The 24969-nt window shown below is 39.0% G+C and overlaps 4 protein-coding genes across 5 annotated transcripts in view; 2 read left to right on the forward strand and 2 right to left on the reverse strand.

The window, feature by feature from the left end:
* Positions 1–2346, reverse strand: part of TSGA10 (testis specific 10) — a 42080-nt gene extending 39734 nt beyond the window's left edge. The window contains 1 exon segment of the mRNA XM_042461064.1: positions 2204–2346. Coding sequence (XP_042316998.1) covers positions 2204–2260 — 57 coding nt within the window. The 5' untranslated portion in view covers positions 2261–2346.
* Positions 2347–4530: 2184 nt separating this feature from the next.
* On the forward strand, positions 4531–7251 carry LIPT1 (lipoyltransferase 1). 2 transcript variants are annotated; one of them, XM_042458406.1, is made up of 2 exons: positions 4531–4641; positions 5679–7251. In XM_042458406.1, the coding sequence occupies exon 2, from the start codon at positions 5924–5926 to the stop codon at positions 7040–7042; it is 1119 nt and encodes a 372-aa protein (XP_042314340.1). In that variant the 5' UTR covers positions 4531–4641; positions 5679–5923; the 3' UTR covers positions 7043–7251. The 2 variants fall into 2 exon arrangements, with proteins under 2 accessions (XP_042314340.1, XP_042314341.1); XM_042458407.1 differs by having other exon boundaries at positions 4540–4641; positions 5759–7251.
* A 1981-nt stretch (positions 7252–9232) lies between these two features.
* Positions 9233–17768, reverse strand: MITD1 (microtubule interacting and trafficking domain containing 1). Its single transcript, XM_042460175.1, has 7 exons — positions 17544–17768; positions 14827–14928; positions 14564–14700; positions 13807–13893; positions 11593–11708; positions 10477–10537; positions 9233–10394 (listed from the first exon to the last, which is right to left on the reverse strand). The coding sequence occupies exons 1-7, from the start codon at positions 17668–17670 to the stop codon at positions 10299–10301; spliced, it is 726 nt and encodes a 241-aa protein (XP_042316109.1). The 5' UTR covers positions 17671–17768; the 3' UTR covers positions 9233–10298.
* Positions 17769–17934: 166 nt separating this feature from the next.
* MRPL30 (mitochondrial ribosomal protein L30) lies at positions 17935–23852 on the forward strand. The gene is made up of 5 exons (XM_042460176.1): positions 17935–18089; positions 21426–21509; positions 22646–22792; positions 23512–23585; positions 23670–23852. Exons 1-5 carry the CDS (start codon positions 18042–18044, stop codon positions 23800–23802), a joined length of 486 nt encoding a protein of 161 aa, XP_042316110.1. The 5' UTR covers positions 17935–18041; the 3' UTR covers positions 23803–23852.
* Positions 23853–24969: the final 1117 nt, after the last annotated feature.

The raw sequence follows: 24969 nt of genomic DNA on the forward strand, positions 1-24969 counted from the left end.
AAGAATTAAATATGGGACTGTCTTTCATATTCACTTTTCAAGTAAAACAACGATATGGCCTAACTTTCAATGTATGATCTTACTCCTGCTTCTATAACAGTTAACAAGCTTTTTCTGTTTGGAATCTATTGGTTTGCCAAGAACTTCAAAAGCATCAACACTGTAAATAATTGGTAATTACACAGCTGCCCCTCTGTTTGTGCAAACTTCATATCTGCTATCCTCTCTTACCCACAAGAACAAATGGAGGGGATTAAAATGGGGCATATGCCTCCATTCAATCCTATGGGGCTTGAATATGTACGAAATTCTGCTTTTCATGGGGGGGGTCTGGAACGGAGGGCTGACTGTATATCAACACACACAAGTACAAGTACTCAGGGCCCAATGCACCTTCAGTTAAAAGGGTTGAAACCCATTCATGAACTCCTTTTATAGCAATGTGAGCCTTAAAATGAAATCTCACAGCATGAAAATGTTCCCATTCATGTCTATAGAAAAGTGTAAGCATTTGATAATCAATGGATTTGATAAACCAAAGCTTGACCCTTTTATGAGAGTATACACTTGTCCTTCCACATTCACTGGGGTTAGGGGCACAAGACCTCTGTGAATCTGGGAAAAACGCAAATAACAAAAAGACCAGGTTTCTACCTGAGAACACATCTCTTTAGGAATCTCTAGGTCCTCCAGTGCAACTCTGTGGTCAACATCTGCCAGACATTGACCACAGAATTGCATTGGAGGAGCTACAAATGCCTAATGGAGTTTTCTCTCTTGAAATCTCTAGGTCCTTCAGAGAGATTTCTGGTAAAGTTGATCAGTGAGTTGCGCTGGAAGACCTAGGTATTCCTAGAGAGAACATATTAATAAAATCTGTGAATAATCAAATCCGCAAAAGTAAAAGGCGCAAATGGGGAGGGACGAGTATATAAGAGGTACATAATAAACATATACAATTTACGTATGCTCTTCTCACCCTTGTTTCCTGGGCTCATTTATTATGATAACATTACATGAATAAACTAACAGTGCAAGCTTGTTTCAGAACCAGGTTCAAAAGGAGGTTCAAAGGGAACTCCTTATAGAATCGTAGAGTTGGAAGAGACCACAAGGGCCATCCAGTCCAACCCTTCCTATGCAGAAATATACAATCAAAGCATCCCCAACAGATGACCACCATCCAGCCTCTGTTCAAAGACCTCCAAGGAAATGGGTTCCACTGTCAAACAGCTCTTACTGTCAGGAAGTTCCTCCTAATATTTAGGTGGAATATCTTTTCCTGTGGTTTGAATTCATTGCTTCATGTCCTATTCTGTGGAGCAGCAGAAAAGAAGATTGCTCCCTCCTCAATATGACACCCCTTCAAGTATTTAAACAGGGCTATCATATCACCTCTTAACCTTCTCTTCTCCAGGCTAAACATCCCAGATCCCTAAGTCGATCCTCATACTTCTATGTAAGGATATGCAGGATTGCAACCTAAATTACTTCTCTCATACAGTTTTATTGAAAGAAATTGTTAGAAGAGAGATTGTCTGCAAACATTAAAAGGACTTGTCACCAAACCTGGAGGATCCATGTCACGATCCGCTTTGTGTTGGGCACAGTATAGGATTGCCAGTCACCATGGCAGTAGCGTGTTTTGTTTTGCTTGGGAATTTGACTGCTTAGCAATCACACAACAAGGCTCTCCTTGAACCAGTTAAATATTACACTATCATAGTTTGTCTCCTCAAGGATATGGGTTTAAAAAAGAATCCCAAGAGAAAGAGGAGAAGCATTTGGTGAGATCCCCACATACAGTATACACTAGTTGTTATCCATAGGTCCTCATTATTGTTATTATGTCCTCCTTTCCTCCTTGTCTGCAGAGGGAGAAGGCAGTAATCCCTGTTGTTGCTACTCAGGTTGATGAAATGGAGGTTGTAACACACTCATCTCAGGGTTGATACACGCAAAGGAGGACAAGGCAGTACAAAAATGGAGGACATGACCAAGTAAGGGCTAAAAAACTCCTGTATCTTTGAATTGATGCTTCTGAGGTCCAAAAAAGAAGACTGTAGAAGTAATAACCCGATTTGTTGTGGGCCAACAAACTCCAACTCCCAGAATTCCATAGCAGAGAGTCAGACAAAGAGTTAAGGCGGTTCCAAACCGGGTTATTATTCCCCCAGTGTGGATGCAGCCTCTGTATTACTACCTTGGCGTGAAATTCTGTTTGTTTCTTCCTGCGCCCAGGGCACCTTCTGGAGGCCATGGCTGCAGCTAGCCTGCCTTTGCTCCTCTGTCCTTACCCTCCTTCTCACTGTCTCCCGCTCAGAGAGAACAAGCACAGACCCTCCTCTCTCCCTCAACCGCCGCGAAGTAGCTAAGCGCTAGGAAGGGAGCACCTTTTAACACAGGGACTGGCCCCGCCCACCTCCCGCTTCGCTGGACTCACTGCCCCCCCCTACCGGCTGCCCTTAATAATAGCGCCCCACCCCTCTTCCTTCATTTTTAACCTATCCTACCCTGCTCTTCCTCGGCGTCTCCTAGCAACACATGACGCCTCGCCCCTCCCCCCCTCTGGTTACCTGTGTGCTCCTCCTTTGACCCCGCCCCTTTCTTTTTTTATTGGCCAGAACGCTTGCTCTCACTATCAACCGTTGCTTGGGTTCTCGAACGCTCGCGCTGAGAATGAAAGCGGCGCATGCGCTCTTTCGCGCGTTCTTCCCCTCTCTGTCTTTGAAGTTCCATATTCTAAGCGTCGGTGGCCCCTGAGGGAAGGGGAGTAGACTTCAACTCCCAGAATTCCTGAGCAATGAGCTTAATGACTGGGACTTCTGGGAATTGAAGTCCAAAAAACCTGGAGGTTGAGAACCACTGTATAGAGAAACATCCTTGAGGTTTTCATTGATGTCCTACTAGCAAAAAGGGTTTTGAAGGATGCCTTTTTTAAGAGAGAGAAAAAAAGAGTGAACTCCAAAGCCATCCCTTACTTGCCTTTAGTGTTAAAGTGTTTAATATTTTGATACTAAATATAAATAAATGAATAAATAAATAAATGAATGATTGTGTGAGTCCTTTTTAGGGCAAGCCTGTCACAGGGGTTTCTTGGCAGGATTTGTCCCTCTGAGGCTGAGAGAGTGTGACTGACTTGACCAAGTGGCTTTTATTCCACGGCCGAGCAGGGATTCGGACCCTGGTTTCCAGAGCTGTAGGCCCAAAACACACTGCAGAAATAATAACCCAGTTTCAGATCGCTTTAACTGCTCTGGCTCAGTGGTAGGGGATCCTGGGAATTGTAGTTCCCAGAGCTCTCTGACAGAGGAAGCTAAATGTCTCACAAAACTACAGTTACCGGGATTCCCTAGCACTAAGCAAGGGCAGGAAAAGCAGTCTCAAACTGGATTATTATTTCTGCAGTGTGTTTTGGACCATAGTCAAACACTCAAGCCACTACTGTTGTTGTGTGCCTCTGAGTCGTTTCTGACTTATGGCAGCCCTATGGTGGGTCTTCTGGGGCTGAGAGGGTGTGACTCGCCCAAGGTGACCCCAGGGATTATTTCCATGGCCGTGTAGGGAATCCAGCCTCAATCTCCAAAGTCCTAGTCAAACCACTACAGCGCACTTTGTTGATGTTAACTTTCCTCAAGTCAACTCCGACTTATGGCGACCCTATGAATGAGAGACCTTCAAGTGACCCTGCCATCAGCAGCCCTGCTCAGGCTTTGCAAGGCTTCCTTGACTAAGCCTCCATCTGGAACGTGGTCTTCCTCTTTTCCCAATAGCTTCTACCTTCCCAAAAGACAAAGCATTATTGTCTTTACTACTGAGTCATGCCTACTCATGATATGTCCAAAGTACAACAGTCTCTGCTTGGTCACCTTAGCTTCTAGGGAGACTCCAGGCTTAATTTACTCTTAGGAGCCAGTTACTTCCAAAGTATCTGCAAAACTCTCTTCCACCTCCACATCTCCAATGAGATGTTTATTTCTATCAGCTCCACTGTCCAGCTGTCACAACCGTACTTGGAAATTGGAAATACTATAGCATGGGCAACCCTGATTTTCAGATATATATATATATATATAATTGAAAATCAGGATTGCCCATGCTATATATTATATATATAGTTCTATGATGGGTATTTGCCATAGTAAATGAAATGAATGAATGAATGAATGTGTTTTATGTTCAACATAAAGAAATTAAGCACATTCATTTAAACAGCAAACTTCAACCCCTGATAACAGGAGACCAAGGAGAGACTAAAGGGAACGCCAAAGGATCAAATCCCACCCCTTCCCCAGCTAGGAAGCAAACTACTGTACCTTTCCTCGCGTTGTTATGGGAACAGAAGCGTCTCTGGGGAAGGGAAGGTCAAGGAAAAACTACTTCCGTCCAAAACCGGAAGAAGGTCAGGCTGCGTGAAAGAGAAAGGGTGTTACCACTATTTTGGTCCCTGGGAGCGGAGTGCTCCGAATTGGCAGTTCCGTTGTGTGCTGCTGTTCCAATTTGTCTGCCTCCTGTTGCATTCTGGGACGTGTAGTCCATTGAGGCCTGAGAGCTCCTTGGCTGCGGATTCTAAATGCCCCCTCCTTAAACTGCAAATCCCAGAATGCAACAGTAGGAGGCAGCCGGAGCAGCTAAAGTGAGGTAATGTTAAAGAGGGCAAGAATCATGAGTTTACATTGCTTCTAGGAGTGTTTTTAAGACGTTGTTTGGTCGTGTTTGTTTCAGCCCGCCTCTTTCCCTGAATGCCCTCCATTTTGCGGCGCCCTTGGGACCTTAGATAACGCAGTTTGACACAACTATAGCTCCCTCTCATAGAGTCCTGGGATGTGTAGTTTTCCAGGGCCTTTAGCTGCCTCTGCCCAAGAGTGGTGGTGCCTCACAAAGCTACAAACCCCAGAAAGCCTGCAGTTAAAGCGGTGTCAAAGTGCATTATTTCCACAGTGTAGATGCACCCAGTGATTGAAGGTCATCCTTCCTGACATTTAGGTTATATTTCTTAGAGGCTTTAACTTAGAGGCATTAACTGCCCTGGCTCAATGCTGGGGGTTCTGGGAACTGTAGTTTAGATTATGTTGTAGTGTAGTTTTGATGGCTTTTGTTTTTGTTTGCAGTTTGGGTGTTTGCATGTGTTCTATCAAAGTTTTAATATACGTACAATTTTAATTAAAATGTATGTTTATTTTTAAAAGTAACCTGCCACAGAATGGACACAGCTTTGAGACAGCAGTGTTTTGAATGCTGGCTCTTCAGTCTGCAGCCCTGTCCACACTTTCATGGAGTTAGGTCCAAAACACACTGCAGAAGTAATCTAGTTTGAGACCGCTGTAACTGCCCTGGCTCAATGCTAGGGAAGTGCGGGAACTGTAGTTTATTGTGGCCCCAGAGCTCTCTGACAGAGGAGGCTCAATGTCTCACAAAACTACAGTTCCCAGAATTCTTTCTTATAAGAGTGGGCTGTAAAAAAAGCATTTATTTCAGCTTATTAATCAGAAGGGATGGCTAAGAAGGTACCACATAATTTCTGACATAAGATTAAATCTGCTAAGAACTTGTAAACCCTCTTGGCATGTTGAAGGGATTAAATTATTAATGTAATGAACTAATTACTGGCTTTGCTATAGCATGCAGCATTAACTGTTTCAGGATAAATAATGAATACTGTATTTTCACCTTCTCAGATTGCCAATGATATGCACAGTTGAAATAAAGCAATTTCTGCATTGCTCCAAGTTTTAAAATCCCATTATCTTCTCATCAGGAAAAAGGCGCATCATTCAGAATCATTCAGTTAGGAGAACTGTCTTCTGTGCTTTTGAAAAGAACAACACTGGAACAAATGTTTGAAAAAGTACATTGGTACCAAAGGAGTAGACTATGCAAAAGTGCCAACTTTTGACATTTGATCATTGGATTTCCTGAAAACATGATCATTCAGTCTTCTCTGAAGAAATGTTTCCCGCTGTACTATGTTCTCAAAGTCCCACATGCTGGTTTCAAGCATGCATCAAGGGGAGGGCTGATCATACAGTCTGCTTCCCAGGACATTTATGAGAATTTGGCGTTGGAAGATTGGATCCATGATAATATGGATTTAGAGAAGAGACAAGTTCTTTTCCTGTGGAGAAATTCGTCTGCCGTGGTGATTGGCAGACATCAGAATCCCTGGCAGGAATGCAATCTCAAATTCATGAGACAGAAAGGCATAAAACTAGCTCGAAGAAGAAGCGGGGGAGGCACAGTTTACCACGATCCTGGCAATATCAATCTTACTTTCTTTACCAACAGGAAGAAATATGAAAGAATGGACAATTTAAAATTGGTCGTTAAAGCTTTAAAAGCCCTGCGGCCCCAATTAGACGTACAAGCAACTGAAAGGTATGATCTCTTGTTAAATGGGATTTTTAAAATTTCAGGAACGGCTGCAAAACTAGGGAGGGCTGCAGCTTACCATCACTGCACCTTGCTATGCAGCGCTGATAAATTTGTTTTATCAACTGTGCTAAAGAGTCCTTATAATGGAATCAAAAGCAATGCAACTCCAAGCGTACCTGCCTTGGTGAAAAACCTCTTTGAGGAAGATTCAACATTAAACTGTGAAATGCTCATGGATGCCATTGCTGCAGAATATGCTTCACACCATCAAATTAAAAACCATATCATCCTAATAAACCCAGCTGATGAAACAGAATTCCCTGGAATTAATAATAAAGCCAGAGACCTGCAAGCCTGGGATTGGTTGTATGGCAAAACACCAAAGTTCAGCATTAGCAGATCTCTTAACATAGCACATGAAGAATGTCATGTTGAAATTAAGATAAATATGGAGGTAAAAAATGGCAAAATTGAAACTTGCAGTATTGATGTGCCTCACTTTTGGTTGCCACCAACCATGTGTGATGAACTAAACAATTATCTTATTGGCAGCAAATTCTGTCCCAGTGAAACCTCTGCAGTGGCAACTGCTTTGCTGAGAACATGTACAGATTACAAGTTACACAGCAAGTGGAATATTTTATGTGAGAAATTAGTTGCCTTAATGTAACATATGTGACAGTTTCATTCTTGATCATCTCTACTGTCCAGCAGAAGGTTGTTCTGGCACAAGATTTTTTATGATCTATTTGATTTCAATTTATGATTATGATCTAATAAATTATAGTGAAGTAATAAATTGTTTAACAAAAGAAAAATCTGATCACGAATAAACCTCTTGTTAAGACTAGCCAAACAAAAAGAAGGGCTGAAATGTCTTCATTCTGTTGTTGTTGTGTAACTTAAAGCCATTTCTGATTTATGGTGACCTTAAAGCAAACCTATCATGGGATTATTTGGTAAGATTTGTTCAGTGAGGTTTGCCTTCGCCTTCCTCTTGAGTCTGAGAGAGTGTGACTTGCTCAAGATCACCCAGTGGGTTTCCAAGACTGAGTGGAGGTTTAAACCATGGTCTCCAGAGTTGTAGTCCAATGCTCAAACCACTACACCATGCTGGCTCCAAAGTAATCCCCACTGAGTTTGGTGGAACTTCCTCTAGGACCTTGTATTGTTTTCTGGCTGGCAAACATGTGGATAAGGTAGTAGATCCTCCCAGATATTGTTCCCCTCCCTCTACCTAGTCTACCACAAGGTAGACCTATATAGAAGTACTCTTATCACCTTTGCTTTTTGGAAGGGGGGTTATGTGCATAGCCTATCTTTCCTTCAGGGTCAAGGTGACATGCATGGTCTCTCTCCCCCATTTTTTCCACCTAATTCCACGTGGTCAGTCAGGTTGCAAAGTAATGACTAGCCCAAGGGCATCCAATAAGTTTCATGACTGAGTGAGATTTCAATTTGTGTTGTCCTAGTCTGACATTTTAACCTATCCCTGTTACAGAATTCTGGTAAGAGTTCAGGTTACATATTAGTTAGTTACATCTCACTGCTTAGCATATTAAATATTCACCATTACACCTTACCGCTGGTAACGTGTGTTTATTATTTAGTTCTGTAATTTAACATCCTGCAGATTAGCCTGTGTGGTTCTTACAGCAGTTTAAAATTAGATCAATTGAAATACAGATGTTTCAGACAAATTGAAACAGAAGCCATAAAACCTTTTTTTAAATGTAGCCAGAGACATTCAGAATGACATGAGTTTTATGTGCATGAAATATAGGAGTCAGGGTAAATACGATGGACTGGACTCTTCCAGCCATGTGTATTTTATTTATTCGATTTGTATTTTGCTTTTCTCCCTATACACTACCTAGACATTTTTATATTTTACATACATCATTGTCTTGGGTGTCCCTAAACAGACTCCAGTGTTATGGTATGACTTCCATAGATAATTGTGAGACATGATCACTGCATGAATGCTTTCACAACTCCCTCATTCAGTAGTTGCCATACGTGGCTGCAACACTCTATACTTTGCCAAATGACTCAAGAGATATCTGGAAGACATTTTTATGATTCATGGCTGTAGCCTCAGATCAGTTTTGCTCCAAACCATTCAAAAGAACATACCGTATTTTCCGGCATATAAGACGACTGGGCATATAAGATGACCCCCCAACTTTTCCAGTTAAAATATAGAGTTTGAGATATACTTGCTGTATAAGACTACCCCTCTTCCAACGCACACCAAATAAAAAATTTAAAAACATCAGATTTGATTTCAATATGATAATTTAAATTCAAATGCTTATGACATGCAGGTCCTTAGCAGGAAACTTTGTTGTACAGTCGGCCCTTGCCTTGCGCGGGGGATCCGTTCCAGACCCCTCGCGTAAGGCGAATTCTGCCTATGCTAAAGCCCCATTAGAAACAATGGGGCTTGTGTGCGGCGGTGTGGCAGCGCACGGGGCGCCACGGGCACGCACACCCATTCATTTGAATGGGACGCACCGCACCGCGCTCCCCATGGCTTGAGCGCATACGCTCAAGACTGCATAAAGTGCGCCCACGTATAACACGGGCGCACTGTATACAAAGCCTGCTTGGATTGGTCAGCTATCCCTGCCTGCCCAGTGCTTCCTGTCTCCAAGACTATCAGAGCAATAGCTGCTTTCATACGATTGCCGCATATGGTGGGGATGTGGCCACGGCCGTTTTTGAGCTCCTCCCACCATATGCAGCGACCGCAGATTCTCCAGTCCAGCTCGGAAGTTTCAGCACCTGCTCTATAATATGACACCCGGCGTATAAGATGACACCCGACTTTTGAGAAGATTTTCCTGGGTTAAAAAGTAGTCTTATATACCAGAAAATACAGTAGTTAAATAACTATTAACCTTAAATAACTGATATGTAATATTTTTGCTTTGTTTAGTGTGGTTATTTAAAATAATGTTTATTTATAACGCCCTTTCCACCAAATCTCAAATAGTCTGAGTCATCAGCATTTGTGATGTGCTTATAAAGGGATCACAGGTTTCTTTTAAGCTTCCATCAGTTGGTGACAGAGCAGTCAGCTTTTTAGTTTAGAATAGACATCAGTTGAGTCTCCCTTTTCTGAAATGTTTTGGATTCTGGAATTTTTTTTATGCATAATGTTTTATATACACCTTATACACAGGTAATTTTATACATAATATTTTTAATAATTTTGTGCATGAAATAAAGCTGTCACTATCTCAGCCACCCATCTAGACAATTTTGGAGGATTTAATAATAATAACTTATTTATATTCCTGCCTACTCCGATTAGGATTGAGGCAGTAGAAACAACCTGATACTTAAAACAAACGTACTCAATAACCCCAAGTTCTACCCCCGCCTCCCAAATAACAATTACATCATGTATATTTGAAATGTATTTGATATTTCTGGATAAGGGAGTCTCAACCTGTATGAGAAATGTGTGGCCCTCCAAATGTTGATAGGCTAGTTCCTATCAACCCTAGTCAGCACCTCTAACTGTGAAATATATCAGTTTTCTTCTGCGTATCAATTCCACAGGAAGTGTTGACAGTCATCGCATGGGCAACGGATTAACCACCACATGAATAAATCAGTCTTTCAGCATAGCTGTTCTTATGTTCTTATGAGGGATGATGGGATTTGCAGTTCAACAACATTTCAGAAAGCCAAAAGATACCCACTACTACTAGTGGTCTTTGCTTCAGCCAGCATTAGGAATGACTGACTGATCTTTTTAAGAACATGAAATCATCGGTATTTTCCCCCTTGGAACTGGATTGAGATACAGTAATTTTTTGAAAAAAATAAAAAGTTCCATTTATTTTATAAAAGTACACAATAGACAAAGTAGCTCACATTTGAAGAAAAGCAGTTAAGAGTGGTTGAAATGGGAATCATGTTTTCTTTGTATGTTTAATATGAAAAATATCCACAGTAGTTTCATGACATGGCCTCAAATCAAAGTCACAGAATCCAAGTGAAAAACGACCCTGTAGTAGAGGAATGATTTTGTTAAATATATCATTCAGTAAAACAGAATTAATCAAAGATTAAATATACAGCAATCCTTACCTGTGGCTTCTTAAAATAATCAAGGCCCCTTCCAATTTTAATCATCCATCCATTATTGAATCTGTTTTAAATGCAAGAAAGGTAGTCTATTCAGAAACTATGGATGTGTTAGATACAAATCCTGTTTAGAATATGCATGATAATGTATTTCAAAAGATTTTGAAAAACTATATAGATCTTATGAATATTTGAAATGAGTTGATGTCACAATATTTAACCAATATCATAACTAATTTAACTGACACACAAGCCAATGTGATCTAGTGAATAGAATTCTACATTTTGATTTGGGAAACCAAGTTTCAAGTTGCTAAAAAATAAAAGCAGGCCTTTTCCTGCCCACTGCTTGTTTACCAAATGAAGGCAATAGCTACTCACAGGATTCTTGTTAAGGTTAAGAAAAGAAGAAAATTAAACATACAGTATTACATATTGACTGGACTACAACAGCAACTCATGGATAAAGTTGCTTGTTTCAGTTTTCACAATTATACCTTTAATTCTATGTGTTCAGTTTCAATTAGTTGCTGTACTCTCATTCTTACATTTCCTGTACTAAACATTCTCAGTTTACAGGGAGGGACAAGGTTGCCAGTTCTTCCATTCCCTCATGCTAATATTCTGCATGTAGCAGGTGTTTCAGCGAAGACCCAAATAGTGGAGGGATCACAGAACACACCCGCTTGATATGAAAAGTCACCTGGGCTAATATCCTAATACGTATATGAATCACAGGTGAGCATTAACATAATTTACCTGCTGCAGTAAACAGAACCTGTTTTGACCAACAGAAGAAAGGAAGGATGGGCAAATAATAATAATAATAATAATAATAATAATAATAATAATAATACTGTAATATGTTTTATTTATAGACCGCTATTCCGCAATGATCATAACGGTGTACAGTAAAAATTGAATACAATACAATACAAATAATTTGAACATTAAATGGGAGACCTTACTGTTATATATACAGCCTTGAACCTCTTCAAGCTAATTGTTCAGAACTTAAAACAGGCACCAATACATTTCCAACCTACAGTTGTCAAATAATTTTACACATACAGAGAGGGAGATGTTGAGAAGTGGTTGTTTTGTGCATGTCCCACCAACCTGATCTCTCGATCATGTATTGAAGGAGAGTATGATACATCCAGGGTTATGCCAAAATCCTTCAGGGACTGCTGTATTTCTTCTAAGACACTTATCTGTTGACTCTTTCCACTGCCCTATTAAGAATTATGTGGGTTTTTAAAATTAAAAGATAGAACATGTTAAATTCAATTATGGACAGGTTTCTTTTGATTGACAGACTCATTTTCAATTTTCACTGTTATGAATGCAAACCAACTTTTAATAGTAAACATTTTCAGCCCACAATCCACAAAGCATCTTATGAGGTAGATTGCATATTTCATTTTTTTGTAGACTAAGGTTGTATGTGAACCCCACAGTTATACAACGTTAACTATCATGGATACATCTTATGGAATCCTGGTGTTTTCAGTTTGCTGAGATATCAAGAATTTGCTTCTTGTAGTTCAGAAAAGAGCAGTAGAGTTCTTTAGTAAAAAAAAATCTAAGTATGTTATCGAATTCAGCAATCCCAAAATTGCATAAAATGGTGTCAGTTCAAGTAGTATGAACTGGATCTGTAGTGCAAATACATCCTAAGCAAAAGACAGGCCTTAACAAGTAGATGAGGAAGAATAAAAATATATCACTGGGGCAAAAATCTCTTCAACTCTTAATTGCATATTTAAATGCAGCCTTCTAAATTGGTCCACAAAAGTTTAATAACACACCAATATGCACTATTGATGATGGCCTGAAAAAAAGGACAAAAGTGTAGTATGCTTTCCATATAGAAGTTCCCAAACCGAATCCTTGGCATCTCCAGTAAGGAACTGGAATGATCATGTTTTGAAACGGCAGAGCTGCTGTCAGTCAAATGTGGAACAGGCAAGGGCAGGAAAGGTGCTGCTTGTGTGCAGCTCTCAGCACTTTGCAAGTAGGCAAACATACTGCCCCCCAATTTTTGGCACAAGACAGCCTATTACACCCTGGGCATGAGGGCGATACAGAGGGTGTGTGAAGCTATCAAGAGTTGAGGTGCAGCTTCAGATCTCTAGGGGTTGGTCACCCTGAAGCACAGAATGTTGAGATTAACCAAAAGTGTAACTTGGTATAAAGGCTGCTTCCTATATTTTTCTTTTAATCCACATCTACCTAATCACACTGCATAATCTCATTCATTGCATTACCCAATTATGTAGGTTAGTTTCTGTTTACAGTATAAGCTTCTTTCTACCCCACTGGAAATCATCAGTAGTAACAACAGGATACAGCAATCTTCTGCTTCTCTATTTCATTTTTTAAAAACACATTGTTTTTCCTTACAGCAAACGTGAAAGAGATAGGACTTATGTGAAGAGCATATTTATTCCATTATTAAGCTGCCATTTATTGTAAGTTCTAGTAAAATATTCATCAAAATATTATAGACTCAGAGTTGGAAGAAGCCCTAAGGGCCATTCAGTCCAACCCCCTGCCATGCAGGAACACAGAATCAAAGCAGCCTCAACAGAGGAGTATCCAGACTCTTTTTAAAGACATCCAAAGAAGGAAACTCCATCATTCTCCGAGGAAATGCATTCCACTGTCGAACAGCTCTTACTGTCAGGAAGTTCCTCCTAATATTGAGCTGGAATCTCTTTTCCTGTAGTTTGAATCCATTGCTCCAGGTCCTATTCTCTGGAGCAGCAGAAAATAAGCTTGCTCCATCCTCAATACGACACCCCTTCAAATGTTTAAACAGGGCTATCATATCACCTCTTAACTTTCCTCTTCTACAGACTAAACATACCTAGCTCCCTAAGTCTCTCCTCATATGGCATGGTTTCCAGACCCTTCAGCATTCTGGTCACCCTCCTCTGGACATGCTCCAGCTTGTCAACATCCTTCTTGAATTGTGGTGCCCAGAACTGGACACAGTATTCCAGTTGAGGCCTGACCAAAGCAGAATAGAATAGCACTATTACTTCCCTTGATCTAGGCACTATACTTCTATCCATGCAGACTATAATTACATTTCCCTTTTTAACTGCCACATCACACTCATGTAATCCTCAAAAGTATATCCCCAATATTTTTACTCTTTTCATGTGGGTCAAAATAACTGTCTCACTTTAACAGTTCAACATTATCCAGAATAAGAGATCTCATAGTGCAATCCTCTACATGTCTATTCACAAGTCCCATTGAATTCAGTGGGGCATATGCCCAAGCAAATGGATACAGGATTGCAATCCCAATGTAAAGACTTACTTCATCATGGGAGGTTAGAAGATGTATTCGTTTCACTTTGCATGGTCCTTTAACAAGCATTTCACAGAATCTTAAGAAGTTGTACAACTGTAACCAATTAAAAATAGGATAAATGTTTTGACCACACCAAGAGATGACATAATTCGCTAGAAAAGATAATGCTCAGTAAAGTGGAAGGCAGTAAGAAAACAAGACAGTCACATCACAGATGGATTGAGTCAATTAAAGAAGCCACAGCTCTCAGCCTTCAAGAACTGAGCAGGGATCCTGTTCACCGGGATTCAGAGCTCTCTCATTCACATAAATCAAAGCTGACATAACAGCAAATCAACACAGTTTTAGAGATTAAATAAAACCGTCCCTCCGTATTCACTGCGGTTAGCAGCACAGGACCCCCGTGAATGTGGAAAAAACGCAAATAAAAAAAACACTATGTTTTTACCTGTGAGAACACCTCTCTAGAGATCTCTAGGTCCTTCAGTGCAACTCTCTGGTCAACATCTGCCAGACATTGACCATAAAATTGCACTTGAGGAGCTACAAATGCCTAGTGAAGTGTTCTCTCTGGAAATCTCTAGGTCTTTCAGTGTGCCTTTTGGTTAAAGTTGACCATAGAGTTGTGCTGGAGGACCTAGATATTCCTAGAGAGAACATATTAATAAAATTGGTGAATAATCAAATCTGCAAAAGTCAAAGCCATAAATGTGGAGGGATGAATGTAGAACAAAATCTTAACTATATGACTATATTGTCTTACCTGGTGGACATGTCTAATGTAAGGGTCCTCAACCCAAACTTCTGTAACAGTTTCATTAAGATATTCTTGGAATAGCTTTTCATAGCTAAAGCCTTTGGTATTTTCTTCAATTTTAATTTGTTTGTGGTATTTTCCATCTGAAAACAAACAAACAAACAAACACCTTTTAACTTTTAAAGTCCATGTATCTTTAAAGTAAAAAGTGAGTTCTAATGAAATACTCTACAGTAGTATTAAGTAAAACTTACATTACAGCTTCATACCTTCTTTCTCTTTCTCAAGGTATTTTTTTATATCTTCGGCTCTGTTCATGTAACTCGTTATTTTGTCTCTGTAATGAGCCTTTTTCTTCTCATCCTTAGTAGCTGAAAGCAGAATATGAGATATCTGAAGGAGAGTGAAATACTTGTTTCTTTTCATCAATCCTCCTTTCTCCTTCAATTAAATTTTAACATGCATGTATACAGCAAAAATATAGCAATCATAGTAGTACACAGAATAAATGGCAGGACACATCTGGCTTCTAAGCTTTTACTGATCAGTAATCCTTGGGAATTTTGCTAAAACCCTGGTAGTTGACAATAGTTCAGCATAAAACCAGTGGTGTGGTCTGAAACCCTTCCAAAATAAAATTCCAGATGCAGCATGTTTGCTATACCGTACTTTCTTAAAAAAAAGTTATGTGCCTGCAAGGTGACCCTATCATAGGGCAAAATTTGTTCAAAGGAGGTTTGCCATTGCTTTCCCCTGAGGCTGAGAGACTAGGACCAGGAGCAATGGATGCAAGCTAAAGGAAAAGAGATCCCACCTCAACATTAGGAGGAACTTACTGATGGTAAAGGCTGTTTGACAGTGGAAGAAACTCCCTCAGAGTGTAGTGGAGTCTCCTTCCTTGGAGGTTTTTAAACAGAAGTTGGATGGCCATCTGTCACAGAGGATGCTTCGATTGAGATTTCCTGCATGGCAGGGGGTTGGACTGGATGGCCCTTGCGGTCTCTTCCAACTCAATGATTCTTTGAGTGTGACTTGTCCAAAGTCACCCAGTGGGTTTACATGGCTGAACTGGGAATCAAACCCTGGTCTCTAGAGTCACAGTCCAACACTCAAACCACTATGCCACACTGGCTCTCACTTTCTAAAACTGACACAGCCAACTTAGCCTCAAGGTTAATAATACACTTCAAGATATTCTGTTATAAGCCACATGCTGGTGAAGGGAGGGACTATGGTTCACGAATTCTTTTTCTCACACACTTTTACACACTTCTGACTATTACATCACAAAAAATAATCAAATCCGCTACCTCTCAGAACCACCCAGGGGTTTGCTTTTGTGTCCATCCCTCCAACTTTGCCTTCCTTCCTTACAAATGTTGCCCTCCATCCTCAATGCCTCTTAAATCCTCACCATACTTCTCAATAGCAGCACACAGTAGACAGGAGTTCAGAGAGAACTAAAATATAAAAAGTTCTCTCTCCCCAAAAGTGAGGCACAAGAGGAAGCCACAGTAAGATATAGAAATTACAGAAAGGGACATTAAGGCCAAGGAGGAAAGGACAGTTTGAAGCCACAAAGCAGAGCAGATAAAGAGAATATTACAGGAGAGGTGCCAAGGAGGTTACCAAGGCTCTGTGACACAGATCCAGGTTGGTCACCAGCTGATACAGCACAGGAGCCCTGGCAACTGGGAGAAGGTAAGGCAAGAAAGAGGAAGTCATTATCTCTGTTTATTTCAATACTAATCCACTCCAAACAGACACATGTCACATTTGGAAATGCATTCACTTCTTCTGTTTACTCCACTACAAAAAAAGATTTCATGAAATTGGGAAAGGAACAAAAAAGAGCAGACGCAATGGCCAAATGATAATAATAATTTGTTTTATTTATATACCGCTATTCCAAAGATCATAGCGGTGAACAGCAAGTAAGCTAATTAGCAAGTAAGAATAAGTTAATGCTTCAGGGGTTGTTTTGGTTTAGAAAAAAGGTAATTTAATTCTTGTCTAATGTTTAACTTTTAAAATTGTTTAATTGGTTTTTTTACATTTTTATTGTTTTTAAATTGTATTTTTAAATTTGCCCTTAGCTGCTTTGGGTCCCTATGTTGAGAGAAAGTGGGATATAAGATTATGATGATGATGATAATAATAATAATAATATAGGTCCCAATACATTGCAGGAATAATCCAGTTTGAGGCTGCTTTAACTGCCCTGGCTCAATCCTAGGGAATTCTGGGAACTGTAGTTTTGTGAGACATTCAGCCTTCTTTGTCAGAGAGCTCTGGTGCCACAACAAACTACAGTGTCCAGGGTTCACTAGCACTGAGCCAGGGCAGTTAAAGTGGCCTCAAACTGGATTATTCCTGCAGTGTGTTTTGGACCTTAGTTCTACATTTCCATGTCTGCTTGAATGACAGACAGTACATCCATTCACCATTAAATAGAGATGTATAGGGCTGCAGCGCATCCCCTGAAAACCAGTGGGATAATTCAGAGAAAACATGGTCAGAATGGGCATGAATGGGTCTGGTCTAGGTCTATGGATATATGGGCAATATAAGGAAGGTTGAAAAAGAAGAAGAAGAAGGACTCCCTACCAGAACTTGGGTGTCTCCTAAGGAGACTGGCTATAGGTTCAGAATAGATTGAAAAAGCAAGTCTCACATAACCATTTGTAGAATTCACTTGCACAAGCTGCACTTGCAGCCACTATAATGACTCTGGCTGCAATCCTGTGTGCATTTAGGCTGCATCTGCATTGCAGATATAATCCAGTTTGACACCGCTTTAACTGTTATGGCTCCATCCTATGGATTCCTGGGATTTGTAGTTTATTTCGGCACCAGCTCTCTCTGACAGAGAAGGCTAAATGCCTCGCAGAACTACAAATCCCAGGATTCCACAGCACGGAGCCATGGCAGCTAAAGCGGTGCCAAACTGGGTTAATTCACCAATTAAAAAAACCCAATCCGTCACCTTTGAGGACCTCCAACAGGAGGGCGATCCCTTCCTGGTAGCAGACCAGGGACTCCTGGAAGCGGGAGGCCAAGTCCAGCTCCACCGCCCGCCTCAGCACCGACACCGCCGGCTCCTCCACCGCCATCCCGCCGCTCTTCCGGGACAACAAACAACACAGGGATCACGTGACTTTCGGGAAATGGCAACTTAGAGCCATTGTAGCGATCGGGCCGGAAGGCTACGTCGTAGATGTAAGAAAAATATTAGACGCCCCTTGAGGGTGTTGACTTCCGAGTACACTCAGGCGGAGAGGTCGCCGTCTGTGATTGGCTCCCTCAGCGCGGAGGACACTCGAAAGCTTTTCACCGATTGGGCGGAAGGCTTCACCATAGATGTAAGATATTTTAGACTTCTCTCGTGGACGCTGACTTCCGAGCGCGCTCGAGACCGCCGCCGCCGCCTCTGATTGGCTGCCTTGGTCTCTTAAAAGGGCGCTGCGTGGTCTCTGATTTCAAAATGGCGGTGGCCAGGTCTCTGTGGAGGAATCTCTCTCTTAGCTGGCAGGTAAGGATGAGGGGCAGCAGCAGCAGTCACCGCTCATCCTCTGTGTGTATGCATCCGCCTGTTCTGCCACATTACCCCTAACCTATGCCACTGTCCCTCGTGGGTTAGCCATCCATCAGCCTTTTATCTCTATGCTTTGTTTCACTGTCCCCAAACTGTTTATGCAGTACTTCCTTTTATTTGGGTTAGACTCTTAAGTTAGGAGCCGTTTCCAAATCGTTTACATTCCAAAAACAGATGATTTTTCACATGACCTGCATTAAATCAACATGTCAGCACTGTCACCTTCAGCTCCTCCTGGACACAAGGGACAGTCTGAATTTTAACCTTTTTACCACAGTAAAAAGTACAACTTCAAAGTGTATATGTGTGTGTGTGTGTGTGTGTGTATATATATTAAAAGTACCATTTTAAAGTAAAGTACATTAGTAGTAGTAGTATTAAGTACTCCACCTCATTATTTATGGTGACCTTCATCATCGTTAAAATGCCTTGCTGGCATGTACTACACTTTATACAAATATATAATATATATAATATATGTATGTATGTATGTGTATGTATATATATGCTTACAAAACTGAAGAACTGATATGTAGTTTACTTTAAAGTTGTTCTTTTTAAAAATAATCATACTTGGCTTTAAAATTGTACTGTGACAAATGGGACAGCAGTAAAATCGTCTACGCAAATGTACTTTTAACTTTAAAATTGTACTTTTTAAAAATTGTACTATTAGAAATGGCACAGTAGTAAAAGCGTATAAGTAAATGTACTTTGATTTTTAAATGGTCCTTTTAAAAAAAAATTACTGTTATGCATGGGGCAGTTGTAAAATTGTGTAAGTAAATGTAATTTTACTTTAAAATGATACTTTTTAAAAATGAAAAAAGAAGATTGGATATCATATGAAGACTTATTAAAAAAGGAGGTAGGACAATACAAATTAAAAACGATGGAAGAACTATTAGCAGAAGGCCTGAAATGTAATTGGTTCCTCTATATGCAAATAGGGGCAAGATATAAATTAGACTCCAAATTATCACAAATTGAAATGGAAGAGACGCAATTGGCAAAGACAATAATCCATGATGATGAACATAAAATATCCAAATTATACAAATTATTATTAGATCTGGAAATGGAAAATGAAACAATAAAACACTTTATGATAACTTGGGCACAGGACATTGGCAGACCAATAATGTTAGAGGATTGGGAGAAAAATTGGAACAAAAGAATAAAATATACACTCTGTGCTGACATAAAGGAGAATTATTATAAAATGCAATATAAATGGTACCTTACACCAGAGAAAATATGTAAGATAAATAAAGAGCAGAGGTTAGAATGTTGGAATTGTAAAGAAAATGTAGGATCATTCAAACACATGTGGTGGGATTGTGAGAGAGCAAAACAATTCTGGAAACAAATACATCTGGAAATAGAGAAAATATTAAACATTAAAATAAAAAAGGATATATTGTTATTCTTGTTGGGAATAATAGCAGACGAGCACATCGAAAGACAGTATGGGAAATTGATATTCTATTTGATAACTGCGGCAAGAATGGTCTTTGCAAGGAAATGGAAATGTAAAGAAAACCCAACAGTGGGGGAATGGCAAGACAAGATTTACGATATGATGATTGTGGATAAATTGACATGTTTGCTTAGGAATGATTCTGCTAATAGAGCGGAAAAGCAATGGGAACCAATTATGAAATATTTAGCAGAGAAGGGGGAAAAGTGAAATCTACCTAAGTTGGGTATGATGTACTTAGGATTATTAAGAAGGTGTTAAAGTGCTAAGGAAAAAAGATGTTATGAATATAATGGCAATTGTAAAAGTAAACTAATGATAAGAACTTAATAAAAGTTACTAAGATAATACTACAATAAGGAAAGATATCAAAAGCATAAACAATATTATTGATATATTTACATATTTAAGTAAGATATAGAAGATTTAATTAAAGGAAAAGTAAGTAACTTTTGTAAAGAAATATAAGAGTAATTAAAGGAAAGTCATAATAGGTGAAATATAAATATTCAACTTAAAGGACGGGAAGGTCATGTTTTAAATGTGTATGGTGGTGTACGATGTTTTGTCTCATTATTTTTTTTTATTTTTTTTTTATAATTTCTGATTTGGTTTAGTTTTTTGTATGTATATTCTAGTATAAGTTATTATGTATTATGCATAATAATATAGAATGTGTTGTGTCGAGGTTATTTTTTATTTTATTTATTTTTTAATTTCTCTTTTTGTTGTTTTCATGTTTATTATGTATGAGAGTTAATGGTGTTTTGTGTTGTAAATAATTGTATTTGATTTTAATAATAAAATTTATTTAAAAAAAATGATACTTTTTAAAAATTGTGCTGTTACAATGGCACGGTTGTAAAATTGTGTAAGTAAATATACTTTGACTTTTTAAATGGCACTTTTTCTAAAAAAAAATGTACTTTGAAATTGTACTTTTGCAATTGCACAGTAGTAAAATTATTTAAGCAAATGCACTTTGTTTTAAAATTGTACTTCACTAGCAACAAATCCCTCGGAGAAATAAATGCACCCCGAGCTCTGGGTTCAAGTCTTGGCTGCTGCTCCTAAGGGGAAAAAACAACTTTAGAAGGAGCTGCCCTATCTTCCCATTTGCAGCAAGGACAGGCTACCAATAATGTGGTGTTGCTCAATGTGCTTTAGTTATGATCAAAATGGAGGACATTTTGGAATTCCTCCTGGACAGAAGCTTGAAATGTAGGTTATTTTGTAAGCCTGCTTTTGGTCTTGAGCTAGCTGATTCTGCTTCACTGGCATGGGTTTAACAAACAGATGTTTAGTCTGATTTTTGGATGTTTTGTTCTTCTATTTTGCCCTTGAAATAGATATCTCCCTGGAATATACTAGTGTGAATATGTTTGGTTACTTGGCGTCTTGAAGTACTTGAGTGTTTTAAAAATATCCTTCACTGGACACCCAAAATGATCAAGGGAACTATATTTTCAGGGCTGACCTTATAACTAATTGGAGTGAAGCAGTTGTTTTAGCCAGCAGATGTTTGTTTGAGAGAGCAGTGGCCTGAGTTCCCTAAACCAAGCTGTTAGCCTCAGAAGAGGGAATAGAGGATGCTTCCAATCTTCTGTGTTGAAATAAAACTAACCTGCTAGTTGTTCACCTTCTTCTTATTCTTTGCCATATGCAGCACAATATTTTGGGCTGGTCATGTGTGAAGTTTAACAATTTAAGGATAGTTCTGATACGATTTGTGTTTAAATTTGTGATAAAAGTTTGTGTTACCTCATTTTTGTTCCCTTCTCTTTCTTGTTTAGAGTCTTGCAAAAAGCAAAGTGGAACCTATCACTTGGCAGGTCTGGATTAGGCAGAAATTTACAAGGGCAAGAATTCCTGAATCGGTAAGCTTTGTGTTGAAAAATGTTACATTAGTTTAGCCATTTTCATCAAAGCTTCTCACATATGAATATGTACATTATCATATATGTCCAGGGAGATAATTGTCAAGAACCAGCGTGGTATAGTGCTTTGAGCGTTGGACGCTGGAGATCAGGGTTCAAATCCCTGTACAGCCATGAAAACCCACTGGTTGACCTTGGGCAAGTCACACTCAGCCTCAGAGGAAGGCAAAGACAAACCCTCTCTGAACTACTATTGCTGAGGAAACTCCATGATAGGTTTGCTTTAGGGTTGCCATAAGTCGGAAACAACTTGACGGTACACAACAACAAGATAATCTGTCATGTAAAAAGTGATCTCAGTTGCTTCACAGTACAATTCTATACTTTTTCTCAAAAGTAAATCCTATACCAAAGCAAGTGTAATAGATAAGGACTGCAGTTCTTTGTACAAATATCTGAATCTGTATTTGAGGTGCTAGCTCCATGATGTTAATGTCTTTTCAGGAAAAGAGAGGACTTGTGGCCAGAAGGCGTTTGTGTAGTCATTTTTCCTTAATAGATTTTCAATTTTAAGAAAAAAGATGGAAGAAATAGAAAGAGAACTTGGGAGGTTAACAAGTAGAAGAATACATCAACATCTGGATCCCTTGTACACTTCTATGAATGAAGCAGGACAATGATGCATCAGAAGCCTTCTCTGGAAACAGCACTAAAATCACATGCTTTCCTGTTGCTTCTTTTAAATAAATATGTTTCTCAGTAAATATTTGTTTGTTTTTAACATTTTCATATGCTTTTTAGGATAAACCTTCCCAAGTATATTCTGAATTTAGATATACAACATAATAAACAAGCATAATAAAAGCAGTCACATAGACAATGCTGAAATCCAGATTAACGGTTATAGTCTGGTATGTTATGTATATATTTCAAAGATAAAATTAACTTTTAAACACATTATAGTATTCTGTGTTATGGTGGAAATTTTGATACAGATGTTTCACTGATGAGATATTTATTTTTTAATTCTTCCCCCCCACCCCCGTCATCTTTGCTATAGCAACTACTAATTTAATGTATTTATTGTATTAGCTGGAAGTAACAGTATAATTAATGTCTCCCTTTGTTGAATTTAGGTGTTTCAGCCACGACCTGGTGATCATGAAAAATATGGGGGTGATCCAGATCAGCCTCATAAATTGCACCTTGTCACCAGGATCAGAAGTGGCAGAAGGCGTCCTTATTGGGAAAAGGATATGATCAGAGTTCTTGGGTTGGGAAAGGTATGTAACTCACTAGCAGTCTTGATTGCCCTTTTGTCTGGTTCCTGGGAAAACATTCAGGATTTCCCCCCCCATCTTTGACCTTTTACTTGCATTACCAGTTCCATGCATGTGTATTCACAAATAATTCCCGCTAAATTAGGTTTTACTTACATTTTGATAAATGTGCACTGGATTGCGGCCTTTGTCTTTGAGATTGCATGTTTTGATTGACATAATGGAATAGCATTGTCATCCATGGAAAAAGGTACATAGTTTTATGGCTTTGAGGTGCGTGTGTGCACACGTCCATTTACCTCTTATAGTAACTGTAACAATGACACTAATTTCAAGAGCAATAGATACAGCAACCTTTTTATAGGCTGGAGTAGGGATGGGCATTTCCTTTGCCCTCAAGGGCTGCAAGGAGTGATGAGTTTAAGTGCATTACCAGGACTGACATCTTTCACCATTCTGTCCTGTTTATCTTTCTCTTTCTTTCTCTTGGGATATACGTTTTAAGATAAAATACAGAGGAATATATATTTGTCTTTCATGTTAACCATTGGGTAATTCTATCTGCAGTTATTTTTATTAAATTCATTAATTCTTATTCTCTACACAACTTTGTCATTTTACATTTATATTTCAAGAGCAATATAGTAACCATAACCCTTTGTATGTGGAGCATGTTTAAGATGGAAATAGTTTATATTCTGTAACTTATGTTTTATCGACAGAGATTTGAGCCCAGAGTGCACAAAAATATACCTTCTGTGAATGACAAACTGAAAGTCATTAAACACCTGATAAGGTTTGTTAATTCTTCTTACCAGCAGAATTCTAATTTTTTTTTTTTGTAAAACAGAACTAATATCTTTTTCTCTCCTGGTTGTAGCATAAAACCATTAAAGCTGCCTCATGGAATTCCAACCGAAGAGGAAATGTCTGACACTTATATTAATATCAGCACAGGGGAATTAATAATTCGCCGTCGTCTAAAACCAGTGGAACAGAAAGCAATTGATTAATCGTAATGTGTAGTGACATTTTGTACAATAAATATAATCTTAAAGTGAAAGTTGTTTTAGCATGATTACTTTTAAATGCTTTCTCAAGATTTCAGTCACTTCCTTAGTCAAACATAGCAAGAACTAATACCGAGAAAATAATTATTCTATCTAGCATAACTGTCTGGGTTTACACAATGTTCCTGCTGCTCCAGTTTACTTACTTTATGCATTAAAGTAGAGAAGAAAGAATATTCAACTGGTTTTGCTGGGAGCATTTCCTGCACAGCGTTGGCACTGACAGAAAACACACTGCACCCTGTGTTAACAAAAAGTACACAAAGGACTGTGTGGTTTTGTGGTATTCCTCCACTGTATAGAGGAACCTCTTTGTGAAGGAACACAATGTACTTTTCAGAGAAACTGGTTTATAATGGTCTTTTCAGTAAACAATTCTGTAAGCTTCTGAAGACTCCTGGAACAGGCTGCCCTATATGGAAAGTTCACATGTTTACATGTATAGCCAAAATAAGAAGGCATAACTATGCACGCAGAGTACTTAGCAAGCTACTTTAGTATATATGTGGTATGTTGACCCCTGAGATCCTCATTAGAGGCCTTATTTGAATGCTGCCACTTCAAACACCAGTTTATGATGACTTCTCTGGCTTTGTGTTTTGTACTGTTGAAGTCTTGAAGTGGTATGCAATTATTTTGAAACTCTGTTCTATTTATGTATTAAGTATATCATATATATATATATATATATAATCTGTATATCTATATATGATGTTACTACATTGTGACCTAAACATGCATTTATCCTTTCTAACTGAAATAATCTATCCTACAACTTTTCTCCTGTGGATGTTTTTGTCTTCTCAAGATCACCTTCATCATTTTGGTCAGGAAGGCATTAGTATGGAGCTACCAACAGCAATTCTAGAGGTCAACCGATTTTCAAATTTCTATAAAGAAGATATAGGAGCATTATCACAGTGTGAGAAACCAGAATGAAGCTGTTGAGTTATTCCTTCCTGCATTTATAGAATTCATAGTCAGACATAATAGTATTTCATTGGCTCATTACATTCTTTTATGCTTTATCGAGACGGTCCTTTAAAACCAAACAAAGCCTTTATATTAGATCAGAGGCATCAATTCACCCACAAATGCATATCTGCTTCT

This window comes from Sceloporus undulatus, chromosome 3 (genome assembly GCF_019175285.1).
Source record: "Sceloporus undulatus isolate JIND9_A2432 ecotype Alabama chromosome 3, SceUnd_v1.1, whole genome shotgun sequence".
Classification (NCBI taxonomy): domain Eukaryota; kingdom Metazoa; phylum Chordata; class Lepidosauria; order Squamata; family Phrynosomatidae; genus Sceloporus; species Sceloporus undulatus.

Excerpts from the sequence above, each read along its gene's own strand:
- MITD1 (XM_042460175.1), bottom strand. The coding sequence starts at position 17,670 with ATGGCGGTGGAGGAGCCGGCGGTGTCGGTGCTGAGGCGGGCGGTGGAG. Across the intron at positions 14,701-14,826 it reads CCTTGAGAAAGAGAAAGAAG|ATGGAAAATACCACAAACAA; the intron begins GTATGAAGCTGT and ends GTTTGTTTTCAG. Across the intron at positions 11,709-13,806 it reads TTCTAACCTCCCATGATGAA|GGCAGTGGAAAGAGTCAACA; the intron begins GTAAGTCTTTAC and ends AATTCTTAATAG.
- MRPL30 (XM_042460176.1), top strand. The coding sequence starts at position 18,042 with ATGGCGGTGGCCAGGTCTCTGTGGAGGAATCTCTCTCTTAGCTGGCAG. Across the intron at positions 22,793-23,511 it reads GAGTTCTTGGGTTGGGAAAG|AGATTTGAGCCCAGAGTGCA; the intron begins GTATGTAACTCA and ends TTTTATCGACAG. Across the intron at positions 23,586-23,669 it reads GTCATTAAACACCTGATAAG|CATAAAACCATTAAAGCTGC; the intron begins GTTTGTTAATTC and ends TCCTGGTTGTAG.
- LIPT1 (XM_042458406.1), top strand. The coding sequence starts at position 5,924 with ATGATCATTCAGTCTTCTCTGAAGAAATGTTTCCCGCTGTACTATGTT.